Source organism: Patiria miniata, unplaced genomic scaffold (assembly GCF_015706575.1).
Source record: "Patiria miniata isolate m_02_andy unplaced genomic scaffold, ASM1570657v1 HiC_scaffold_2, whole genome shotgun sequence".
Lineage (NCBI taxonomy): Eukaryota > Metazoa > Echinodermata > Asteroidea > Valvatida > Asterinidae > Patiria > Patiria miniata.
In genome coordinates this window covers 6,597,206-6,622,295 of record NW_024037058.1, presented here as the reverse complement: position 1 = coordinate 6,622,295, position 25,090 = coordinate 6,597,206, and the positions used below count along the sequence as shown (strand labels likewise).

At 38.7% G+C, this 25,090-nt stretch overlaps 2 protein-coding genes across 2 annotated transcripts; both read right to left on the bottom strand.

The window, feature by feature from the left end:
* Positions 1 to 349: 349 nt before the first annotated feature.
* On the bottom strand, positions 350 to 1,431 carry LOC119726897 (E3 ubiquitin-protein ligase TRIM71-like). Its single transcript, XM_038198748.1, has 2 exons — positions 810 to 1,431; positions 350 to 379 (listed from the first exon to the last, which is right to left on the bottom strand). The coding sequence occupies exons 1-2, from the start codon at positions 1,401 to 1,403 to the stop codon at positions 350 to 352; spliced, it is 624 nt and encodes a 207-aa protein (XP_038054676.1). The 5' UTR covers positions 1,404 to 1,431.
* Positions 1,432 to 13,717: 12,286 nt separating this feature from the next.
* On the bottom strand, positions 13,718 to 23,893 carry LOC119726896 (E3 ubiquitin-protein ligase TRIM56-like). Its single transcript, XM_038198746.1, has 3 exons — positions 22,628 to 23,893; positions 14,728 to 15,297; positions 13,718 to 13,989 (listed from the first exon to the last, which is right to left on the bottom strand). Exons 1-3 carry the CDS (start codon positions 23,778 to 23,780, stop codon positions 13,718 to 13,720), a joined length of 1,995 nt encoding a protein of 664 aa, XP_038054674.1. The 5' UTR covers positions 23,781 to 23,893.
* Positions 23,894 to 25,090: the final 1,197 nt, after the last annotated feature.

The window sequence follows — 25,090 nt, the reverse complement described above, 5'->3', positions numbered from 1 at the left end:
CTGGTCATGTCTACTGAGAATACACTGGCACCATAGTAGTCTACACATACCAACCTTTTGTTGTTGGCACCATAGTAGTCTACACATACCAACCTTTTGTTGTCATAGTTTGTGTAGATAAGGTGGTGATTGTGCATTGTCAGATAATATCCAATCATTGGAGCAGGCAGTCTCCTGATGAGGGATCCATCTGGGTTGTGTAGAGATATCTCCTTCTTGCCTTCATAACCCACTGCTATCAGATTGCTGTCATCCACTGCAAGCCATGTTGGTTTGTCTGACCCTCTACCTGGTGTGAAATGATGGAGGAGCTGATGTTGCTTGTTGAAGACCTTGACTACTGGACCATCTAGAACAAGGAGCTTGTCATCCTTGCTCGCTGCAATACACCATACATAGTTAGTGAGGCCATTGATATGTAGCCTTTGTATGATAGATCGTTCCTCATGACTATTGGGAAGTGAAGCTGTGAATAGTGCACTTCTTTGTTCAAAAATTCCTCTAGTTAGTGCAAGTATTTTATTGCTAGAGAGTGCTGCAATATGTGCTATATATGCATTTGTTAATTCAAAGTTCTTGACTTCAGTCTTCAGTTCCCATTTTTCCTTTACACATGATCTTGCAGGTCTTGGTGATTGCTTTTCTGCAGCCTGTGGCTCTTCCAGAATGAGTCTCCCAAGTGACCTCTCACCTTCTTCAAAGTCCATGAAGCTCAACTTGTCAGGAACTTGCTGTGGCTGTTTCCCTGTCAATTCACTGAGGTTATGCAAGAGCTTTTGCTGAAGTTCAAGAATCTCACAGCAACTTGCTTGATTCATGAGTTGTTTGACCTCCTCCAGCTTGTGCTCTGTCTGCGTCACCTCTTTGCTGTTATTGGCTTGAGCAGCTTCAAACATTGTGACTCTCTCTTTATAAATCCTGTCAGTCTCTTTTAACAATTTCTGCTCCTCCTGTCGGATCACGGCAACCTCTTGGTCAGCTTTTTCTGAGATTTTCTTCTTGGTGTTTGCAAACACATTGTCAAGTTTCTTGCGAGTTGTGCAAGTCTTCTCTATGGTGGTGTTCAGTTCTGTTTTACTCTTACTAACTTTCGAGACAAGTTCTTCAACTTTTTTCTTACACTTTCCAAAAGCCTCAGATAGGCCGATGAGGGAATGTTTTTGATTCCCATGATGGAGAACAGTACACGCTAGGCATATGACTTGCTCACATGTGTCGCAGTAGACATTGAGATTCTGATCTGGATGCTTGCCACATTTGGGAACTTCTTCTCTTAGTTTACTCTTATAGACAATCTCTCCTGATCGAAGTTGAGCCAGTGTGTAGATTTTGTGAGATTTCATCAAAGTCATACGTCCATGTGCCTTTTGACATTCTTGACAGAGGAAATGATCACAGTCCATGCATCTTGAAATAGCCTGATTCTCCTCATCACAGGCTTGACATTTGATCTCTGACCCTTGACCTTCCAGTAGCTTTTCCTGCATTGCAACTTCCTCCACCAGGGCACTGAATGCAAAGTTATTAGGGAGACTAGCAACCCCAGACCCTTTCAACATGGTTTCACATCTGCAGAGAGGACATGTCAGCTTTGTAGCACTGGGATCTTGGCTCTGTCTGAGCTCTTGGAGGCATTGCAGGCAAAAACTATGCAAACAGTCCAGCAGTTTGGGCTGCCTGAAACGGTTGGTGCAGATGGAGCATTCCAGATGATCCACACTAATCTTCTCCAACACTGATTGAGCTGTAACACTCGATGCCATCTTGACTTCTTGAAGAAGCAAGTTTTGTTTTTAACCTAAGAAAGAATGAATAAGAGTGTCAAAGGTTGATTTCAATCTATTAAATGATCCTATGAATCACCTCTAACATTGTCAAAATGTGTTGTTTCCTAGGTCCATGGGTATCAATTCATCAGTCGCACCATGAACCATCATTTTGCAGTTTTTGGTGTTTTGAGAAAACTGATATAAATCTGGTCATATTTTGGTCGGCTCATTACTTATACTTCCTGTTTAAGAGTTCAATCGGTTTTGTTTCAACTAGACCATTATAGTTTCAACTTCATCGTGTGCAATCCGCTTGCTTCTGAGTTGCTTAGTTTTTAAGATATTCAGTTCCCAAGATACACGTCACTTTGTAAAACTGACTTGATTGTACTTCAAGCATAGCGCGTAATAGTGGCCACGTGGTAGATATGAGGATAGGACAGTTTGTGAAAGGATGAATTCACACTTTTCATGCTGGTGCTGTTAAGATACGTCACAGCACTATGGGAATTAGCGTGCAAAGTGAAGTGGCGTATCACGATACAACACTTCTTGGTGAAACATTGTTTTATTTTTTACAGATGTACCCGGTGCAGAGTCTAATAAGCATTCTTAGTTAATTGGAACTCAGATTGAAGTAAAACTTTATGAGAATTAGCACTTTTAATGAAATAAAATCGTTTAAAAGGGAACATGTAATAGGATTTTTATGATTTTTTATGGGTTTAATACATTTAAGACAGCTTTCTTGCCATGTAACTATAATTTTCCACCTCCTTTGTGGGGGAAATTCGACATTTTAGTTTTTATGCTAATGACATTTCATATTCATGAGCCAAAGCATGATGTTATTCAAAGCAGAACAGTAGTGCACAAATTTGTGCACCGTTATATCAAACTTTCTTTCATTTTCTTGGAGTAGGTTCCACTTTTTACTTCTTTATCCTGTTCTGGAAATGGCTTGTTTGGACAATTGCAGTGGCCAATATTTCTTCAAAACCTTTTTTGTGGGTAATTTTTAAGGACTAATTTTTGTACTGTTCATATGCACTGATGACAACAAGTGCCTTTTTGTGACCAAAGCAAAATAGCGCCCTCTTACATGTATTGATGAAAGGATTTGCTAATAATTGAAACACTACCACTTTCTTGTCACTTCCAATTAAAACAAGTATTAAGATCTTGTATGTATTGTTGCAACACATAGTAATGTGCATGAAAACAAGATGAGCAGAATTTCCACTTCCTGTTTCCTATGTATAAACTAAATTTGGCCAAAAATCAAGATACGTTATTTCGTGGTGCGACTTAAGAATTGTAATATCTAATTAATTCAGTTGATTGACAAAACTCCAATGTGCGGGGAGGCACTTGCAATTAGACTCCCAAAAAATAAGTTTAGCTCCCCCAAAAGTTTGTGTTCCTACTCTTCGTTACTAATAGAAACAAATGTTGTAAATTTTGTTTTCGTAATATTTTATTAATTCAAAGCATTGAAATAAACTTAGGCAGCCCCAAGCCCTGGAGGGGAACTAATTGTTTTTAATTTATTAATTCCCGCCCCCCAATTTAGTGTTGCATAGGAGAGCGCGTGCAGACTGAGGTGCATGGCCCTCCCTCCCCCTTTTTTTGGTTCCATTGAAAACAATACTTAACATTTATATCTAGTCAGCCACAACCAAAATACAATATAGCATTGAGAAAATCATGATAAAGCATATATAGGAAAAAACAGATAAGAAAAACAAAAAGAGCAGTGCTAACGTGACTTTGGGCATGATCCCTGGCTGCATGGCATTTTAGATATTCACGGCTTCTGTCTATAGTGCCCCTTGAATAAAGACATTTTCAAATTGGGGAACCGCCAACATAGGGCTGGTCTGGGATATATCAGTTGTGTGTTGATCCAGTAATATGCAGGTTATAGTCCCACTTTATCAAGTTCTTTGTTCAATTGTTAAACTTTTATTGGAGGCTCAAATGTAGGATCAATGATATGCCTCTCAAGCCGGTAGACTGACAACAGAGAATTTTTTTCAAAGAGTATTGCATTTGAGCATTGACTACTCCCTCTTGTAAGACCAATGCTGCACATATCGGTACTGGCAATTACTCCAAGATTCTTGACAAATGCCATGTAATATGAGTACAACAACGGTGCAACGTGAAGTATCTTACCTGAATTGAAGTCTTTTTGTTGGTTTAAAAGGAAAATTTGAAACTATCCTTCTACTGAAAGATGGCGCACAACTTCCGTAGGCAGTTCACCGTTTGATGTGTATGCAATGCACTGTACATGTACATGTGTACATGAATACTTAAATATGATTGCACACAGTGCGTAAATTCCCAGTTCTATATTTAGAAGCTTTTGGACTGAGTCCACTTGTACATACTGTACGTACATTGATGCACACATCAATGCAGGTTCCTGTGCATAAATAGCAGTCAGTGTTTCCATGACCCTGGTGCCCCAGCCCACAAAAATGGAATCAGAAGTCACCAATGCTATTATGGGACTAAGCAGCCCTGGTTATTTTCAAATTTCAGCCTAATAAAAAAAAAGTGTTTTCAATTTTTTTTTTCAATAGCAATCTTTTGTTCACTTTTGAATAAAGCACTGCCCTCAGAATTTGACTGACTTTATTTTTAATTATATTATATTTTTCAGTTGTTTGTCGCCCAATAGTGATTCAGTTTCGTGATAGCATGGAAGAATGTATATTTTATTTTTCTGTTATTAGAGCTACAAAAGTAATCCAAAGTAAAACTTTTCCTAGGAGGGTTCCAGATGCAAAATCAAAGGTTTGTAAGGGGTTTTTTTTGGGGGGGGGGGGGGCAATGTGGGAGTTAAGAATACAATAGACAAAATTGGAATTAGTCAGGAAAAAAATATCAAATTTTCTTAAATTCCCAGAGCAAGAAGCCTTCAAATCAGATTACTGCTCATATATTAAGGCTGGTTGGGCTATTTTCGTGTTGATATTTCTTTATGTCATCACTTGTCTAGTCCGAGACACTATGTCTAAAAAAAAGTGCAGATTTGACATGAGTACAGTTCTTAAGAATTGCAACCTAGTTGTCAATCTACTTTCAGCTCATGTGTTAGATTAGGGTCTGAAAGTTATCTTGTGAAACTCATCACTAAATGAGTGCTCTTTTCAAGTTTTTCCTTCAAATCAAAGGTTTGACCAAGGAAACAAAAGGTTTTTTTGGATAATTTTTTTTTAACTCACTTCTACATGATACATCAAATGGAGAAAATTGCTCCCCCAACATTCAGTTTTGGAAAAATTACCCCACAAATTATGAATGATTTGCCATCAAACCATGATTAGCTCCTCGTATGTTTAACTGGTTCCTAGCTGTCCCTATCGCGATCAATAATGTAAATGCTAGGAAGGAGTCTCCTTGCATTGTGCATTTGTTTGTGCACAAAATTAATCCAAAATAAAAGCCTTTTAAAGAGGGTTGCAGCTGCCCTGAAATAGAAATTTTACATAAAGATTAGAAGTGACGTGTTGAAAATTCATTCAAACGTGGTTTCCCTTTACAACAAAAGACAAGCACCCAATTGACAGAAGGGCAAAAGAAATGAGTAGGTTGGACTACAGAATGATTAAATAATTCTTGATTCAATATTTGATTTAATTAAACTGTTCAAATCCAAAGAGATTAAAATGTCTCCAACAAAATCCACAATGAAAATCAGGCCTCAGATTAAATCCAGAGTGGAATTTGCCCAGTCAGTGACTATATCGAGCAACTTTCTGTTTCACAATATCAGTTTACAATTTCAGGAAAACATGCAAAACCAACTATAAAATTACACGAAGATCCATTTCCACATGTTGAGTTCACTGCTGTGAACAACCATTACAGATGTTACGTTTTAAGGCATACATTTTCAAGACACAGTGATAAAAGTCTGTGAAGTTTCTTGCAAGAATTTAGTGGAATAACTATGTTATGGTAGATAAAGGTTTACTCAATAAAAACACCAATGAAATTTTCATGTTATGGAAACATCATGGAATGCTTGTGTTGCAAAGAATACACAACATTTGCTTTCCTGTAATTTTCAGAAACGATGGATTTGGGGTTTAGTATTTATAGCAAATATTGTTACACTGTCTTGTTTGAAGTTTTGTGTTCGTAGATCCTGGACAAACCAAGAAAAACAATCATGTTCCTGTATTCTGGTTCCTTGACCCCACTTAAGATAAAACGGAGCAATTTATAGATGTCAGGGAATTGTATAAGGTCAGGGAACCGGTCTAGCTGGCTTCTACCCGTTCATAGATGTGTAATTAATTGCGAATTACAAAATTCGGACTAACTAAATATGGTTAATTGGGGGAAGTATTTAAAAACAAACAAACAAAAAACAAACAGTTTTTCCCATTGCTGGTCAGCCAACCATGACGTGTTTGAAACTGATAAAAAAAAACACCACTCTTCTTAAAAATGACAGCACACCAGGTGCCATGATTTGACAGGACGTTTTAGACTGTCTTCGCTAAGGCCAAAAAGAAGGCTCCGGTTTCTGGTCTGCGTGCGCGTCGCCGTAGCCATGCGTGTCGGCAAAATTAAAAAGTTTTTTTTCCATGTAAGATGATGTGTTAAAACCGCCAAACTCACTGGTTTGACTGGAATCCTGCTGCTGCACAATTTTTACATGTTTTAGATGGGGTTAAGATCGAGTATAAGCTTTATGTGGCCTCTCTGGGCTCCTTTATGTTTTGCACTAAATTTAGTCGGGCACCATTTGCAGTCATCAGCCAACATTTGAAGAAGAAAATAAGTGAAAAAGAAAAAAAAGCCACACGCCGCACCTTTTGGGGCAAGCTCCATACCAGAAACCGAAGACTTTTGGGGGGGGGGCCTAAGGTATTTTATAATATTACGAAAATGCTCTATACAAAAATAAACACGGATGACCACTATTAGTTACAGTATTGTATTGGACGTTTTATCCTTTCCCCCAGGCCAGGCCTATGTCCCCAAAAGCGATGACGATAATTCCAGCTCCTGGGGTTCTGACACCAACATCCCCTCTAGAAGGACCAAGAACGCGTGGTCAGCGACACTGAGATGCGACACATGACGCTCAACAGACCGGCTAAGGTTGGTGCTTATTGGGTCAGTCACTCCAGAACACCATTACCACACTGCAAAAACAGATAGACAAGCAAGACCCTGTGGAGGAATTCAAGCTGACTTTGGGGTAAAACTTTGGTTCAGTGAATATTTCAAGAACTCACAACTTTAAAAGTCTCAAAAAAATGTCACGAAATTTCAGGGTTCGACCTAGCTGGAGTTACCCAGCCCTGAATTTTATCATTGGGTTGTCATGTAGGGCTGGAGCTAATTTTTCACGTAACCGAGCAGCGTAAGCAGGTCCCAAAAAAAATGGAAAATGTTCAATTTTGTCCCCGTTACACACTAATTGCAATTGCAGCTCACCCCAAACTTGCCTGGAATAACCGTTACACAGGTCCTTGAAGTAAAAAAAACGATCCACGATGAAGATTCAGCCTACAATTGCAGTGAAAAAAGGAGGAATAACCGCTAACCTGACAACCTTGCAGGCATGGCCAGGACCGCAATTGGTTTGTGCACAAAAAAAATTGTGTACAATGAATGGGGGTCGATTACCAGGCACAGAGCGCTGTCATCTACTTGTTTTTGACGGCTGCGCTGGCTGTTGGCGCATGACGTCACGCGGAAGCGTAACACCCGATGACTGTTTCATGCATCGGTTGCGGTCACAGTACCAAAGCTGTGATGCGAGTGGTAAACCTCATATTAGTGCATGAAACAGTCATCGGGAGTTACGCTTCCGCGTGACGTCATGCGCCAACAGCCAGCGCAGCCGGCAAAAACGAGTAGTTGACAGCGCTCTGTGCCTGGTAATCGACTGCCATTCATTGTACACAATTTTTTTTGTGCACAAACCAATTGCGGTCCTGGCCATGCCTACATGTGTACAATGCTGACTCTTCATCGTGGATCGTTTTTTACTTCAAGGACCTGTGTAGGGTAATGGTTATTCCAGGCAAGTTTGGGGTGAGTTGCAGTTGCAATTAGTGTGTAACGGGGACAAAATTGAACATTTTCCACAAATTTTCTCAATTTTTTTTGGGACCTGCTTACACTGCTCGGTTACGTGAAAAATTAGCTCCAGCCCTACATGACAACCCAATGATAAAATTCAGGGCTGGGTAACTCCACTCGGAATGTGTGTAGTCTATAGAACTTCAAGTGAGGTTATCAGATCTTCCCATTTTCGTATCTGCAAAGCAGAATGTATCAGAATACAAGGGCTTTATTTCAACCAATTGTTACCAACAACAAACCAAATTTTGCACTCCATCAGCATTAGCTTAATTTATTACCAGACAGTTTTGCCAAAACTGTTTCATTGAGTCAGTGAAATGTGACTCACCAGTAACATGTCCCCGATGTCTAGTCTGAGTCATGAGTTGAGTCATGAGAGCCGAGTTTGAGTCATCAGCCATTGTAACTTGAAGTTAAGTCTGAGAATTTGCAACTCAAGTCAAACTCAAGTCCGTGTCACAGACTCGGTTCTATATTTCTGCCATACTGGTGTATGGCTATGTTGTCCATGCACTTGCTGAAGAATGAATATGCGAACGATTCAGTCAGCAAGAGTTAACTTGATTCGTAATTGAAGTCCGAGCTCGAGAGAGAAAAAGCAATGTAATGTGTGTTGTCTGTCAATTTGTTCACTTTGAAATGTACATGTAGGTGCTATGTGAAATGTCAGTGGTAGTCAACTGTGAGGAAGCCAAGAAACCTGTCTGAAAAAAAAAGAACAGATTCCCCAATGTACTTCCATGTACAGGTAAGTTCATTTTGTAGAAGTTAGTTTACTTTTAAATAAAGTTGAAAAGTGGCCTCTTGAGGCAAACACTTGTTGGCACACTCACACTGCATTGTGAATTGTTCTTAATTGTAGGGGGATTGGTGCTAAGGTAGTCTATGTAATATCCCTGTACACAGCAAGGCAGTGTTGTAGTCGAGTACCAAAACTCGAGTACCAAGTTTTCCGAGTACACACAGTGACGAGTATGGGCCGAATACGAGTACAAAGATATCGAGTACACCCCGAGTACATTTTTAAACTAAAGCATTATGAAATTCAGCGCCTTTACATACATGTGAGATGTTAAGTAATTACCCAGTATTCCAAGAAATTAACACATACACATATTAAAAAGTGTTGTTTTTGCTTGGAATTCTTGATTCATTGCGTCGAAGATGCTTATCGAAGTTGGAAGTTGTTCCAGACTTCTCCGAAATCTGCAGCCCACATGACTTGCATACCGTGCTGTGCTGCTTCTGTCCGTTAGCGAAACATTCCTTGTGATCTCTATACCCCTAAGATATAATTTCTGACGAAAAAGACATGTCTACGTCTGGATCGAACTCACCGCTATGCGCCAGAGAATGTTAGTTAGAAAATGCCTCGTGTAATGATCGTACATGCAGCCCATGGAAAGAAGGTTGCGATTTATTTTGCTGGTATTCTTGTAGTATTCAGTAGGAATAGGACAGTAAAAAATGTGCACCAGTGATACTGTGAGCGCTGCCAATACCCATTCACGAATGCTTGATTTAGAGTCGATAAAGAATACAGCGCAATACTTATCATTTTCATATCCATGTACACTCTGTGATTTTTTTGGTCAAAGTGTAGTATCGAAAAATTAGTATCGAAAAAAAACCCGAATTTTATTTCGAGTACTGCGCGACTTGGATTGAGTTCACCAAGTACAGTTTGTCAAGTTATGGGACGAGTCCAAAATTATGAGTACGTGCCGAGTACTTTTTTCGAGTACTTATGATCGAGTATGGGCCAAGTATTTTTATTGATACTCGAGTTGTACTCGAGTTCGAGTTCGAGTACGAGTGCTCCAACACTGCAGCAAGGGTCTATATGCGAGTAGATTCTGCGATTAATTATGAAAAACAAGACTGTGTCTTGACCTCTTGATTCTGACCATTCAGCGAGCACCTTCTATATGGGGTCTTCCGTTATCCTTATCATGCACATATAATAATCTATTACGCTTTTACCTTGTGAATTGTGGTAGAAAAAAAAGCTTGTGTGAAGCGGCCTGTATCAATATGTTTACGTGATGCGCAAACATCCTTTGACTTTGAATGATTACCACATAGTATTTTAAATAAGACTCGTGACGACAATGCACTCTTGTGCATTCACATCTTGTCCATAATGAACGTTCGCATAGCCTATATATGCAACAGCTTTGAAAGCCAATGTCGGGTTTTATTGGATCTAGATGTCCGTTGTTGCATTACAAAAACATGGCATCATCAGATTTCAGATTGAAATGGCGTCATGTCGACTCTGATTAATTGGCTGGCGCGCAGGGTCGCATCAATTTGAATGTGTAGATATATCCGACGTTGGACCAGAGACAGAGAGGGTGATACAACGGGTGAGACTTAGACTAGTGTTAAGGCTTCATTTCCAACAAAATCATTTTGTATTTCAATTTATTAAAAAAAGAGTGGCCTGCAATATAAGACAATTAAAGGGGGTTGATACCTTTCAAACCATTTATTGGTTCGTAACTAGTTTTAATTGTAAATATGTAAGGGACTGTTAAACCTGATATGATGTTAGAATTCCATATTTCTGTGTACCTTTCAAAGGTGTAACTATGGGCCACGTGTCTCTCCCCCCCCCCCCCACTCCATTTGAAATCTTGAATTACATGCAACAAATGTATATGTAACCTTCCTTGCCCCCCCCCCTTCCAAAAAATTGGTGAACCCCCAGGTGCCCCCTAGAAGCTTAACCCTAGTTACGCCGCTGGTACCTTTAGGAAGTTCCAGATCCCGTACGTTTCACTCCCATAGAATGTGTGATATTTATAAGTTATCTATAGGTGTGTGGGTACTTGACTGCACCCTCGGCAACCATACAATATCAGTTCTTTCACTTTTAGATGTCAAGTGTAACTGTCTTTACGCCCATAATTTAAAGAAATATTTACTTTCAATATTTTTTGTATAAGCATGCCCTAAAAATGCTTTTGCTAGACATTCAGTTTGGAAAAACAATGGTAATCCTTATCTTTAGGACACCTCTATTTACATTACGAGCTCCGTTGGAAACTAACTTTTGGAATTGACTTTTCAGTACCAAAATTACTCTCCCAGACTAAAGCAGTCGTGTTTCTACAGATAAACTCATGTTTGTTTGTAATTTTGAAACACTTTTACACAGAAAAGGTGACTTTCCTACCTTTTTTGGCAGTCGAAAACATGAGAAATGTGCCGTAACTGTCGCGTTCCACTTTGACGTCTGCTGTGATGAGTGCGCGATAGCGAGGCTGCTGTTCCCAGTTGTGGACTCACCCCCTTTGCTACAGTCAGTATCTGTACGCTAGTACAGGTGAATTGGTCACAGTCCAAGCAATTTTTCCCTCGCAAAAATTAGCCAATCAGAATCATTAGTGGCATTGGTCGCCATTTTGTTTCTTTCGTCTCGTGCGGGCAGTCTTCGTTGCCGTTTTACCCCATAATTTCCCTCATAAATCAAAACCCTGCCCTCTTTCCACAAATTAAGCTTGTTCATATTCAACATGGTATTTTAGCGAACTATGTAGATGATTTTCAGCACACAGAGTGACTTTTCCTGCTTGTATCATCGTAAAATGTTGAGGTAAGTCCGGAAACATAAAGTGTCTTCTTCGTTCTCTTATATGGAACGGGGTCCTAAAGATCAGGATTACCAAAACAATTCCATGTTTAAATTTTTCCCTTGTAAAGTGGTTAATTTTGATCATTCATGTGTCACTTTTTCGCTTAAGGTTTCTAGACATTTAAAGTTTTCACAGGACAATAAAATACTCAACATAAAACCCCATAAGGTGATCTTTAACATACAAAAGATTTCTCTTTACTACATTTTTTTTTTGTTTTGATAAAAATGAGCAATTTTCAAAGCTGACCGTAAACAGTGTTGTTGTAGTGTTTGTTTGTTTTTTTTGACTAATTTTCTAAGATCATAGTTACATACTCAACATATTTTGAGAGCATTTGGACAATATTCAAATGCGGTCAATCAGGAGATAAAAAAAAAACAAGAGAAAATGTTTTCACAAATCTGATTACTTGATAATCCCCTCTACCATTATGTACAAGTATAAATGTTGGGGAAGCCACTGATGTTATGCTTTTGTCGAAAAACAAAATGGTCCTAAATGTAAACAACTGACAAATGAGAAAAGTGGGTTGTTTCATAAAATCATTGTTGCTATGTTCTCAGAAAACGTTTTTGAAAAGGCCTTTGACAAAATATACAGTGAATGAACTAACTAGTGATACAATAATAACGGCTTCCAAATTAAGTGGTCTATAAATGATAAAATACAAATATATATTTTTGAGTTACATCATCGGTGTAAAACAGGCAGCCCTCATTATGTATGCAAATAACCCTAGGAGTCACACATGCCCAGTGGAAAATGCAGCTGAAATGTATGTGAGATGCTGATTGGTAAAATAACAGACTTAAATGGATCTTTGCTGAAATGCCATTGTTGTCATGGAAGCTGCGTTCTCTTGGAGAAATATTCTGTAATGAAAGCAAATGCTCATTGCTTCAAGTTCATTTAGACTACTTGGTCTATCAGCATTTAGCAAACCAGTACTTATTCAAAGAAGCAAAGCCTCAATCATTTATGGAATAAACTAAACTATTATTGTAATGATACGGAACCTCTCACAAGTAGGTCAATCTATACATTTAGGGTCCAAAGTCTGACATTTTTCCTGTCCCTGTAAACTCTGAAATGTATAATTTGCCATTCAAGTGGCATTAAAAATGACTTCAAACTAATTAATATTTGTTGGGTAGGTCATTTGATTCACAGAAGCATTCTTGAAGGAAGAGTACACACATAAAGGAGTGCATCTTCTATTACAAAATCGTAGATGTCAGATGCACAGGGACAGGAAAAACTGGACCCCAAATTCATAAAATGTTCGAAATTCATCTTCTATTGTAGTATTTAAAAAAATCACATTTGAGAACTTCTAAGGCAAACAATTTCAATTTACAAATGTACATCCATCATACTAACCACATTTACAAACATCCATGTATCATTGCAGTAGAATGCACAAGGTTTTCATTTTCAACATGGTTGTAAATGTAATGAAACTAATATTAATTTGATGAGGCACTCAGAAAGCACTGTGAAAGAGACAACCAAGTGATTACATATGATTTACTTTTTAAACTATCGTTTGAGTTCAATATCACACATATTTCATTCAGTTGCTCTTAAGTAATGTACTTGTCTCATGTACACAGAGGTGCCAAATCTTTCTCATTCGAACATACATGTAAGTTGCATTCATCTAAACTCAACAATTTCCCCAATAATTGAAAAATCGAATAACAATATTAAGGAAATGTTTACATTTCATACAGGAATAGGGTTATATCTTATACTTGGTAAGCACATCATGCATTGACTTTGCATTTGCCGCCATGGATCTGTGAAAATTGAATTGCCCTCTTGTGGTAATACTTTCCTCTCATTTGTAATATTTTAAAATGTGCACTCAGCCCTATTTGCAAACAATGTGAAGGGTCATTCCTTTGCTCTCATTTTTGGGCCACCAGATCTAAGATTTTACAGGAAGTAGGCTGGGTGTTGAAATCCAAGGTTTTCCAAAGGGGAAGTGGTTGAGCTATTAAAGTCAACACATACAGAGACCAAAGACCTTAGCAATAAACCAAATATGCAGTATTGTAGAATGTTTTTTGAGGGAATGAACTTTCAAGTTTTTTGTCAGTGATAACAATGTTTAATGTCTGATGGAAGTGGTTGGTGGATACACTGGATACACTGGATAGCCCCAGTTTAATTAATCTGTCCTTACAGTCGGTGATAGATCTGTACAGACTGTCCTGCAGCCACTACCAGATCACCATGCGATGTGAATGTGATGCCACTTGGATCATCACATTCCTTGATCACACATCCAATGTACTTGCCATCAGGACTGTAATGTAGAATATCACCTGTTGGATATCCCCACTCAGCAACATAGATGCTGCCATCACTGTCACAGCACACACCTTTAGGGTGCCCACCCCTCTGCATGTTGCTGGTCATGTCTACTGAGAATACACTGGCACCATAGTAGCCTACACATACCAACCATTTGTTAAGCCAGTTTGTGTAGATTACGTGGTGATTGTGCATTGTCAGATCATCTCCAATCATTAGAGCAGGCAGTCTCCTGATGAGGGATCCATCTGGGTTGTGTAGAGATATCTCATTCTTGCCACCATAACCCACTGCTATCAGATTGCTGTCATCCACTGCAAGGCATGTTGGTTGGCTGTCTGACCCTCTACCTGGTGTGAACTGATGGAGGAGCTGATGTTGCTTGTTGAAGACCTTGACTACTGGACCATTTATAACTCGGAGGTTGTCATCCTTGCTCACTGCAATACACCTTATATCATCAGTGAGGCCATTGATTTGTAGCCTTTGTGGAATAGGAGGTGGTCCATGTTGACTATTGGTCAGTGATAATGTGAATAGTGTTCCACTATTTCCAAGAATCGTTTTGGATAGTGCAAGTATTTTATTGTTAGAGGGTACTGCAATAAGTGATATGGGTGATGATGCACTTAATTCAAAGTTCTTGATTTCAGTCTTTAGTTCCCATTTCTCCTTCACACATGATCTTCCAGGTCTTGGTGATTGCTTTGCTGCAGCCTTTGGCTCTTCCTCCAGAATGAGTCTCCCAAGTGACCTCTCACCTTCCTCAAAGTCCATGAAGGTCAACTTGTCAGGAACTTGCTGTGGCTGTTTCCCTGTCAGTACACTGAGGTTATGCGAGAGCTTCTGCTGAAGTTCAAGAATCTCATAGCAGCTTGCTTGATTCATGAGTTGTTTCACGTCTTCCAGCTTTTGCTCTGTCTGTGTCACCTCTTTGCTGTTATTGGTTTGAGCTGCATCAAACGTTGTGATTCTCTCTTGGTAAATCCTGTCAGTCTCTTTTAACAGTTTCTGCTCCTCCTGTCGGATCTTGGCAACCTCTTGGTCAGCCTTTTCTGAGATTTTCTTCTTGGTGTTTGCAAACATGACTTCGAGTTTCTTGCGGTTTGTGCAAGTCTTTTCTATGGTGGTGTTCAGTTCTGTTTTGCTCTTACTAACGTTTGAGACAAGTTCTTCAACTTTTTTCTGACACTTTTCAAAAGCCTCAGATAGGCCAATGAGGGAATGTTTTGGATTCCCATGATCAAGAACAGTACACATGAGACATATGACTTGCTCACATGTGTCACAGTAGACATTGAGATTCTGATCTGGATGCTTGCCACATTTTGGAACTTCTTCTCTGAGTTTACTCTTGTAGGCAATCTCTCCTGATCGAAGTTGAGCCAGTGTATAGATTTTGTGCAAATTGATGACAGTCATACGTTCATGAGCCTTTTGGCATTCTTGACAGAGGAAATGATCACAGTCCATGCATCTTGAAATTGCCTGATTCTCCTCTTTACAGTTTTGACATTTGATCTCTGACCCTTGACCTTCCAGTAGCTTTTCCTGCATTGTAACTTCCTCCACCAGGGCACTGAATGCAAAGTTATTAGTGAGATCAGCAACCCCAGACCCTTTCAACATGGTTTCACACCTGCACAGAGGACATGTCAGCTTTGTAGCACTAGGATCTTGGCTCTGTCTCAGCTCTTGAAGGCATTGCAGGCAAAAACTATGCAAACAGTCCAGCAGTTTGGGCTGCCTGAAACGGTTGGTGCAGATGGAGCATTCCAGATGATCCACACTAATCTTCTCCAACACTGATTGCGCTGTAACATTAGATGCCATCTTGACTGTTTGGTTAAATGTGAACGGGGTAGATATATCTTTAACCTGAAAATGAAGCACATTAGATAAAAGGTTTTTGAGTATTCAAACTTCAAATGACGATATTCTTGTAATAAGCATTGATAAGTAACAAAACTGGCAGAATCAATCTTGATAGTGAAATTCCAACTCAAGTTTCTTCTAAAAAAAAATCCTCTGGGGCACAAAATTCAAAAAGAAAATGTCTATTTTTGAACTAAGAAATATGAAGAGAAACATATACAAAAGTTGTCTGATCTTGAACGGGTTGCGATCAGGATAAATGCACAATATCCACTCCACCAGGCACAGTTTTGTGCCGTATTGCTAGCCACTTATGCCTGCTGTATCTCTGGCAAAACACTGATAATGTGTGGCTGAAGAAACTTTTTATCGAGAAACTGGCGCTTTTCAGGCTGTGTGGTGATGCTGTTAATGGTCAATTTCATACTTTTTTTTCATCAGTGCTATTATATCACGTTTGGCAGAAATATATAAAAATTGAAAATTGGTCAAACATTGATTCTTTTGTTCTTTTGGCAGAGAAATTAAAAATAGGAAAAGATCAGTGAATGTGTAGTCCAAAAAAGTTGTTTACATATTTATAAACTGAAAAATAGGACTAATCCGCTGATACCCTAGTTAGTAGGTTTGCATAAATTCAGCTTGCTGCATTTTGTGCTTTCGTTAACTTCTTCGGACTGGTTTAACACACTGCTCATGGTGCATCAGAGAAGGAAACTGATGTACAAATTGGTAGTCAAATGTCTGCACTGATTCCTATGCCAATTGTGGTTGCATTTGTCAAGCTTATTCTCAACTAAACATACCTGAATGATGTTAGAAGATATTTCTGCAATCAATTTGGCAGTTTGATGAAGAAACTGGTGGACTATTTGGTGGATTCTCACTCTCTGGATTGACTTGAATGTCTGTAGGGTGTAGCATTGCTCACTGTAAATTCCCAATTCTATAAATACACCAGACTGCAATGGATCACAGGTCACACAGTTGAACTTGTATTGCCTAGTCAACAGGTATTGTTATTTTGTGAACCCTTTCAAAGGCCCAGTTCTGGTAACAATAGATTTACCAAGGGCCTGTTCCAGTCACTGTGTTACACTGAAGCGGAAATATTAATTGAACACATACTGTATGTAATATGTTGAAGTGTAGGCCTATGTACGTGCTTGTACATTTGTATGAAATTCATGTAGCAAACGGAATATATGCAAATGTATGCATGACACTTACTAGATTGCAATGCAACATTTAGAAAATTAAAAGTTAGTTATTCCGGTCAGTTCCATTTGAAATCTTTATACCCAAATACAGCATTGTATGGTATCTTATACACTTGATACTCCTTTTCACATTTCTAAAGGAATTTTCATGATTATTTGAAGACTGTAAACAGTTGTCTATACTGTGCATAAATAATTACAATTCAGACATTTGATATGGGATCGCAATATAAGATATTTGTGATGACTTTAGTGGAGTTTTTCAAAAATGCTTTTAAAGTAACAATCCTTCCCAAAGAAGTATTGTTTCTTTTGGTGTCGACCTTGCAAAGTTAACAAAAACATGTAAATAATCCTTTTAAAGGTTTCTCGCATCGAAAGTGAGTCCCTTATGGGTGATGTGTGTACTGCACATGGACTGCAAAATGCAGCCTGTGCCCCAGTGTGTAATGTGTTGGCCATACATGTACATAGCACCCGAGGCCAAATGCAGCCCTTGGGTGTTAAATACGTCATATCCCACACAGTGGCGTATCCAGCTTTTGATGTTAAGGGGGGGGGGGGGGGGGGCAACCGCACTCACACATCCCCGAACTCTTGGCCTCCGTAAAATCCAAAAGTTGGGGGGGGGGGGGGGGTGAGCGGGGGCTGGTATCCATTTTCCAAATGGGGGCGCTCTTCAAAACTGACAATTATTAACTGACAATTATTATGCATACTGGAAAATAATGCCGATTTTCACGGCTCAATGTAATGGTTTCGGAGCTTGGTTTCTTTTCTTTTTTTTGTGTCAGAACTCTCTAACCATTTATGGAAATAGTTACTGAACAAAATATCTTTCAAAAAAGCTGCTGGAGCTGGGGACAAGGTGCCCCCATCCCCATCCCCTCCCCCTGCCCCCCTCCCCTCCCCACATCACATTAGTCAACAGTTGTTAATTGTAAATGAAGTCCAAGCTAGAAAGAGAAAAAGTATTGTAACATGTGTTGTCAATTTGTTTACTTTAAACTTCAGGTGCTAAATGAAATGTCAGCAGCAGTCAACTATAAGGAAGCCAAGAAACCTGTCTTCAAAAACAAGAACAGATTCCCCAATGTACTGCCATGTACAGGTAAGTTCATACATTTCAAAAGACACAGGATCTATGATACGTCATCAGATTGGGCGATTAATTAATGCAAAACAAGACTGCATATTGACCTCGATATTCTGACCATTCAGCAGGCGCCTTCTATATCGAGTCTTCGGTAACACATTGTCATGTGCATATAATGAAACCTAAACATGACATCTATTATGCTTTTACGTTGTAAATTATGTGAGAGAAATTAGCCTACATGTATGTCAAGCAGACTGTATCGATATGTTACGCGATGCACGAACGTCCTGTGACTTTGAATTATCATCATAAAATATTCTAAATAACGGGCGTAAGGAGAATGCCCTCTTGCGCCTTTCACCTACGGTGAGCGTTCGCGCATGATAACAGTTTTGAAAGCCAATATCAGTTTGGTTGTTTTAGATCTCTATGCCCGTTGTTGTGTTACAAAAACATTGCATCAAAATTGACCAATCAATAGCTAAGTCTAGATTTCGGAATAAAATGATGTCATGTCACCTCATGGCTGGCGCACAAGGTCGCCTTTTTTTAATGAAATTGCTTACTGCAAGGTTATATATAGTCACATCAATTTCTTTGCCTTGATCCAAATTGAATAAGTATTTACATTTGGTAGAACGTAGTAACAAACAAGCAAAATGATAATGATATTACTATATTACTATATGATATTACTCGCTTAAGACATTTTTTGTAGGCCAGGCAAATATCCACACACAGCCAGTTATGTTACCTTTGTCCCAATGCCTTAAAGTGAAATGTTGGTCCCACGGTCAATTTGACCTCTCTTGGAAAATACCCATATAACTCTGTCAAAATGTATCAGATTTGAACGTTTGATGTCTCATTTTAAAGTGTAAAGGCGTATCTTTCAAACCATACCAATATTATCTATGTTGGTTACACATTCTACGTCAGGTATATTTTGTTTCCATTTATTTTGATACACACTGTACATTTCTCCCCTAAAATTGAAAAATATAACTGATGCAATAGCCCATTAGTTAAATAGCCAAACAGTTGTCTCTGTTTTTTAATAAAAGTATGTTTAATCAGGAGACATAAAAGATGTTCATCACTTCTTCAAAACGGAAATGTTACTTGATCACACGTATATGTACACACATTGTGTTTGTACACAGATTTGTCGTGTGGTGCACGATTACAAAAGTTATACACTTTAAAAGGCAGATTTGTAACTTTATCAAAATGCAAATTGCACAGGCTTCATACATTTAAATATTGTACACGTGTAATTATGGCACTGGCAACTAACAATGGAAGTCTATGCGATGAGTTCCGATTGACTGTTTGTGCTGAACAGCGTTTACATGTTATTGTATTCCTGCACTCTTCTGCACTGTAACCAAGTAATAAGAACAGAATCCTTCAATTGTCAGTAACAATAAAATCATTTTCATGTGTGAGCTAACATGCAGGGGAATATTTATCATAATATGTATTTGCAATTCCTTCCATTCTTTCAAACTTTGATCCAAAGCCGACCAGGCCAAGAGAGAAGGTAACTTGGTTTAGTTAGCAACCCGATACCAACACATGAAGTTATTCAAGATGCAAAACAAGTTGGTCATTCTGCATACATGTGGAGTCCAACTAATGACTTTTTTCTGTCCCTGTAACATTTTCCTTTCAAGTGGCATAAATAAAAATAATTCCTAACAATTGTATTTGTTTGGGCAGGTTATTTGCTTCACATAAGCACTCTTGGAAGAAGAATACATACATTATGAAGGATTGCATCCCCAATTACAAAATAACAGGTGACGGATGTATGGACTAGGCAAAAAGTGGACCCCGAATGTACAATGTATAGAATGATCCAAATGCGTCATCTGTTGTCTTATCATTCCACAAAAAGAATAATATGGATTTACAAATATACCACCCTATTATTAATTTAAGCAACATTTGCATTCATCCATGTATTACTAAAAGTTTTATACAAGTTGTGTTTCAATACAAATAGTTGACATTGCTACAGAGATGTTAATGTATGATACATTAATTTGATGTGACACTCAGAACAAAAATGTGTGAAAGAAACAACCAAGGAACTGCATATGATTTTTTTTTAACTTTAAAATTGATTCTACATGAATATTTCATCCAGTTGCTTCTTGATCATTAATTTTGTCTTGTGTCGGTACGAAATCTTTCTTATTTGAAATGTAAGTTGCAGTCATGTCGACACCGTTTTCACGAAGAGGCAAATTTAGTATTTCACTGTCTGAACAAACATTCAAGATAATCACGTTTAAAGTTGGTCCTTTTTTCATTTGACAATTTGAAACTTAAAGATGCATAAAATATGCAAGATTTAGGTATCAGAGGAAAGAAGATGTGGCAAACTTTAAGAAAAATAGGTGATAATATTTGCAGAATTAATCAAATAAGAAAAGTGGCTGTTCGTGAAAATGGGGAAAAAAATGACCAATTAGCAAATTCGCCCCTTCGTGAGCGCGCGCAGATTTCGCCCTTTTGTGGTCGGAGTCAATGCATTTTTTGTACAGTATGCACAGATTCTGCCCCCACTGCGTGTGCCCCTTGAAATTTGCCCCTTCGTGAAAACGTGTTATTGCGCACGCCTGAAATGTGCCCCTTTGATGATAGCGTGTCATTGTATTACAATGTATTTATTTACTGAAAATGTATTAATACCATAGAGTGCGGAAATTCTCCCCTTCGCGAAATGCAAAACGGCACTTGTGGCAAATTCGCCCATTCGTTAATTAGGTTAATTAAGGTTTTAACAAATTTTTTGAAATTATAGCTTCACTAGGTTGTAGATATTCATATATTTATTCGTTTTCACCAAAACCAAATTTCGAAAAACAGACAATTTTCATGAAATTCGCCCCATTTGTGAAAACGGTGACGATTTAATCGTAATGAAAGCTGTTTAGAGTTATCCCATCTATTGAGAAACTGAGTAAAAATTGAAGGATTTTCTTTCTCAGTGAGATGATATCTGATATATATCATATGATATGATATATTTGCAGACTGTGTGCTGATATTCTCAGAATATTAGTTTGTCATCTTGTGGTAATTACATGTACTTCTAAGTGGATTTAGAATCGGTCAAAAAAAAACCCTTTGTACATATGTACACATTTTAGGACCAAAAATCCTTGCTTTTAAAGTACATTATGCAATGAGTTTACCAACTCTGAGAAGAGGTAACCCAAACAAAAAGTATTATACACCTAATTTGTTTTCTATATTTTGAAGAAACTGTGCTTGTTGGGTTATAATTTGTATCCAGTTCATCTCAACATCACATGATGTATGGGGTCAGATTTAAGGTCAAGTTGTCATATACCTCAAATTGTTCCAAAATAAAAAATAATGGTACATTTTGATTTCTTATGATGTATTCTTTCAAAGAAGCCAAGATTGACAAACTTGGTCCACATGTGATGAAGATATGGTCATTTGAAAATTGGCAGCCATGCCAATTTTGACCAAAATTTAAAGTGGCAGAAAATTGTGGGCAGTACTTTATTTTTGTAGCCTGAAAACCGTAGTCCGATGGCTCTTAAACTTAAGATTTTAGCTTATTTTGCCAAAGTACCCCATACACTTAATGTGAACTAATTTGAAGGAGGTGGTGTTTACTTTTCTTTTTTGGGGAGTGATTTGACATGGAATGACCCTATAGCAGGGCTTTTTTCTGGGTGTAATTATGTCCTCAAGGACGATGATATATCTTTATAGTCTGTTCTGCTGCCACTACCAGATCAGCATTTGATGTGATTGTGATGCCCTTTGGACAACCACATCCCTTGATCACACATCCAATGTACTTGCCATCAGGACTGTAATGCAGAATATCACCTGTTACTGTTAGATATCCATACACAGCAACATAGATGCTACAATCACTGTCACAGCACACGCCAGTAGGGTGCCCACCCCACTGCATGTTGCTGGACATGTCTACTGAAAATACACTGGCACCATAGTAGTCTACACATACCAACCTTTTGTTGTCATAGTTTGTGTAGATAAGGCGGTGATTGTACATTGTCAGATAATCTCCAATCATTGGAGCAGGCAGTCTCTTGATGAGGGATCCATCTGTGTTGTGTAGAGATATCTCCTTCTGGTCTTTATAACCCACTGCTATCAGATTGCTGTCATCCACTGCAAGGCATGTTGGTTGGCTGTTTGACCCTCTACCTGGTGTGAACTGATGGAGGAGCTGATGTTGCTTGTTGAAGACCTTGACTGCTGGACCATCTAGAGCAAGGAGCTTGTCATCCTTGCTCACTGCAATACACCTTACAACATTGGTGAGGCCATTCATTTGTAGCCTTTTGGGAATAGGAATTCTTTCTTGATGACTATTGGCAATTGAAACTGTGAATAGTGCATGATGACTGTTTCTTGCTAACGTTGCCAAAAAACTTCCAGGACTTGTTTTAGATAGTGCAAGTATTGTATTGTTAGAGAGGGTTGCCACATGTTTTATGAATTCATGTCTTATTAATCCAAAGTTCTCGAATTCAGTCTTCAGTTCCCATTTCTCTTTCACACGTGATCTTCCAGGTCTTGGTGATTGCTTTGCTGCAGCCTTTGGCTCTTCCTCCAGAATGAGTCTCCCAAGTGACCTCTCACCTTCTTCAAAGTCCATGAAGGTCAACTTGTCAGGGACTTGCTCTGGCTGCTTCCCTGTCAATTCACTGAGGTTATGCAAGAGCTTCTGCTGAAGTTCAAGAATCTCACAGCAACTTGCTTGATTCATGAGTTGTTTCACCTCTTCCAGCTTGTGCTCTGTCTGTGTCACCTCTTTGCTGTTATTGGCTTGAGCTGCATCAAACGTTGTGATTCTCTCTTGGTAAATCCTGTCAGTCTCTGTTAATAGTTTCTGCTCCTCCTGTCGGATGTTGGCAACCTCTTGGTCAGCTTTTTCTGATATTTTCTTTTTGGTGTTTGCAAACATGATGTCAAGTTTCTTGCGAGTTGTGCAAGTCTTCTCTATGGTGGTGTTCAGTTCTGTTTTACTCTTACTAACTTTTGAGACAAGTTCTTCAACTTTTTTCTTACACTTTTCGAAAGCCTCAGATAGGCCGATGAGGGAATGTTTTGGATTCCCATGATCGAGAACAGTACACATAAGGCATATGACTTGCTCACATGTGTTGCAGTAGACATTGAGATTCTGATCTGGATGCTTGCCGCATTTTGGAATTTCTTCTCTTAGTTTACTCTTGTAGACAATCTCTCCTGATCGAAGTTCAGTCAGTGTATGTATTTTGTGAGATTTCATTAGGGTCATACGCCCATGAGCCTTTTGACATTCATGACATAAGAAATGAGCACAGTCCATGCATCTTGAAATTGCCTGATTCTCCTCATCACAGTTTTGACATTTGATCTCTGACCCTTGACCTTCCAGTAGCTTTTCCTGCATTGTAACTTCCTCCACCAGGGCACTGAATGCAAAGTTATTAGGGAGATCAGCAACCCCAGACCCTTTCAACATGGTTTCACGTCTGCACAGAGGACATATCAGCTTTGTACCACTAGGATCTTGGCTCTGTATGAGCTCTTGGAGGCATTGCAGGCAAAAACTATGCAAACAGTCCAGCAGTTTGGGCTGCCTGAAACGGTTGGTGCAGATGTAGCATTCCAGATGATCCACACAAATCTTCTCCAACACTGATTGCACTGTAACATTTGATGCCATCTCCACTTGATGTGAAATGAGAGACCTTTAATCTACAAATGAAGCACATTAAGTAAAATGTTTGTAATTACATATATTTGAACTTAATATGATAATTTGGTTGAAATAAGTTAGATGCAAAGTTGAAATTTTTTTGTCAAGTAGAGTATTCATAAAATTGAAGGTTTATTACATGCTTGATTCAAACTTGATGTTATTTTTTTTCCAGAAAAAAATAGCAATTAGTGACAACAAAATGTGTAACTTGTGGTCATTTTTATGGGGGGGGGGGGGTGTTAAACATTTCTTAAAAAGAAATGTTTAACCCCCCCCCCCCCTCCCATAAAAATTCTCCCATACGTGGTGGGGGGGGGGGGGCCTGGTATCATCTTACGATGGGGGCGCTGTTCAAAACCAACGAGGTTGCACACTAACGGACAACATAAAGCACTTTTTAGGGCAATACACGCGCTAAATTAAAAAGATAAAAGGCACTCGTAAAGGCCCCTGGCACACAAAATGCCTGACTTTTTGTCAAACAGGCACTTGTTAACAAAATAATGGCACTCTTCACAATTATTGGGGGGGGGGGGGTAAGCGCTGGTGAAAAAAAGGGCATTTCAATGGAAAAGGCAGTCAATACAAAATATTTTTGGGGGGAGGGGGAATTAATAACACCCTTACTAATCCCCCTCCCCTGTTGGCTATGCCTATGTGTAATAGGGTTACCTTTTTAAAGGGAATATACATCATTTGCTTTTGCTGTAATTTTCAGAAATGGATGGAATTGGGGGTTTGGAAATATAAAGCAAATATAGCTACACTGAATTTTTGGAGGTTTTGGGTTCGAAAATGCTATAAAAACCAAGAAAAACGATCATTTTCCTGTAGTCTGGTTCCCTGACTCCATATAAGAAGAAACAGAGCAGTTTACATACATTGGGGAATTGTAAGGTCAGGGAACCAGTCTAGCTGGCTCGTACCCGTTCATAGGTTTGTAATCGATTGCAAACAAGTGCAATGGTAAATTGGGGCCAGTATTTGAAAAAAAAGGCCAGTTGTTTCCAACGCTGATCGGCCGATCAGCGTTGGAAATTGATACAAAAATAACACTTTTCTTGAAAATGACAGTATACCAGGTGCCATAATTTTACAGGATGCTTTAGACTGTCATTTACCAACATCCTATTAAGGTATTTCGCAAAAACTTGGTAGCTTTATTTTTCGATGTTTGCAAATGTTGTATATTCCCTTTAATGTAAGAACGTATTTTTTCCTGAAAATTTGTGCAATCATGGACAATATGTGGCACTTTTTGGGTGGCACAATTG